Here is a 1828-nt window from a genome sequence, read left to right as displayed (position 1 = left end):
CAGTCCCTGCCGGTGGGAATGCAAAACGGTGCAGCCAGTTTGGAAGACATGTTGGCGATTTCTGACCAAACTAAACAACCTTACAAGTGCTCCAGCAATCACTCTTCTTGTTATTTACTCAAAGGAGTTGAAAACGTATGTCCACACAAAAACCTGCACATGGATGTTTATAGACGCTTTATTCATAGTTGCTCGAAGCGGAAAGCAACAGAGATGTCCTTCAGTAGGTGAATGGAAAAACCGTGGTACATCCAGACAATAGAATATTTATTCAATGCTAAAGAGAAATGAGCTAGCAAGCCATGAGAAGACATGGAGGAACCTTAAATTCCTGTTAGGCAGTGAAAGAAGCCAATGTGAGGAGGTTACCTACTGTACAATTCTAACCACTGACACTGGAAAAGGCAAAACTAAGGAGACAGTAAAAAGATCAGTAATTGCCAGAAACTGAGGGGAGGGAGGGATACATCAGCAGGGCAGAGGATTTTGAGGGCAGCGAAAATACTCATAATGATGGACACACTATTGTCCAAACCCATAGAATGTACAATAGCAGGAGTGAACCCTAATGCCTTTGGGTGATAGTGCTGTGTCAACACAGGCTAATAGATTCTCAGAAAGGTACCCTTTTGGTGTGGCATGTAGATAGTGTGGGCAGGGTACTGTGCATGTGGGTGGACAGGGGGCATATGGGACATCTCTGTACTTCCCTTCAATTTGGCTGTGAACTTAACATGGCTTTGCAGACACTCCATTTCACCTCTGCATCTCAACCGGCATCCTCAGTGCACGCTGCCACCTGCGTGGTGAGGACCATGTTTTGAGCCAAGCGTGTAAACTATTTCCCGAACCAGTACGTTAATGAATGACAGGGCATTGATTCTGATCTAGGACTTGGCTGTGATGGCATGGATCTAGGAAAATGTGAGAGGGGAAGCCCTAGTCAGACAGGGGATACGGTGGGTTTATTTAATTCCTTGCTAAGTACAGGTCTGGTGGCTTGACTGGAAAGTTGCAGGCAGGCTTGTCTGGTCCCATCGCAGATGCTTCTGGAATGACTCCAAAGGCCTGGGGGCCTGTAAGTTACTACTGAGGTTGTAGATTTCATGGTACCATCAAAGATCAAGTGGCGTTATATTGAAGAGCTATCGGGTGAATATGCGTCCGACAGGGTGGGTGTCTGCAGGAAAAGTTTGGCAGGTTTGGAGGCTAAACGTGTTTCGGGTCAGTTTCTGCTCCGAAGAAATCCGGGAGACCTGCCTTGTGTGGCTATGGAAGCAAGGTTGTGGCCACCTTAAAGCGACTCAGTCCGTGGCATTTGAAAGCGACATGAAAAGTTTATAGCTGCTCAGAGCCAGGGTTCCCAGCGGAGTCGCTGTCATTTCCAGCGGCAGCATCCTCCACTCTCGCTCTGATGGCCCCGGGAAGCCCGCAGAGGCTGTGCCACGTTGAGGACAAGCACTTGGGATTTGAAGGGCAGCGTTCACAACATCTCACAACAGAAGTAGCTGTTGGGGGAAATGACGGATGGCAAAAAGATAAAACTACTAAAAAATTTATATCCAACGTAAGAAATTATGAATGGCCTTTTTCTGGATGTGGGGTGCAAGTGCAGAGAGCAGGGGAGCGATTTCTGGTTGACGAATAGTGCCATGCCTGCCCCAGGACGGGCCTCGATGTCTGCACCTCTTACCCTCTCCCGGCTGGATAGCCGATCCCCCCTGATGCCCAGTTTCCAGGGAGGGACGCTGGGGCATATGGGGGCTCACAGATGCTCCTCAGTCCGAGGGAGGCTTCGCGCTCACGTGGTCTGCCGCAATGTCCCAGA

At 49.1% G+C, this 1828-nt stretch overlaps 1 protein-coding gene across 1 annotated transcript in view; it reads left to right on the top strand.

Moving 5' to 3' along the window:
• The first annotated feature begins 1106 nt into the window (after positions 1-1106).
• MTNR1A (melatonin receptor 1A) overlaps positions 1107-1828 on the top strand; it is a 19104-nt gene continuing 18382 nt past the window's right edge. The window contains 1 exon segment of the mRNA XM_006766092.2: positions 1107-1172. Within this exon segment, the coding sequence (XP_006766155.2) occupies positions 1107-1172 (66 nt within the window).

Source organism: Myotis davidii, unplaced genomic scaffold (genome assembly GCF_000327345.1).
Source record: "Myotis davidii unplaced genomic scaffold, ASM32734v1 scaffold1040, whole genome shotgun sequence".
In the NCBI taxonomy this organism is placed as follows: domain Eukaryota; kingdom Metazoa; phylum Chordata; class Mammalia; order Chiroptera; family Vespertilionidae; genus Myotis; species Myotis davidii.
This window is presented reverse-complemented; position numbering and strand designations above follow the sequence as displayed.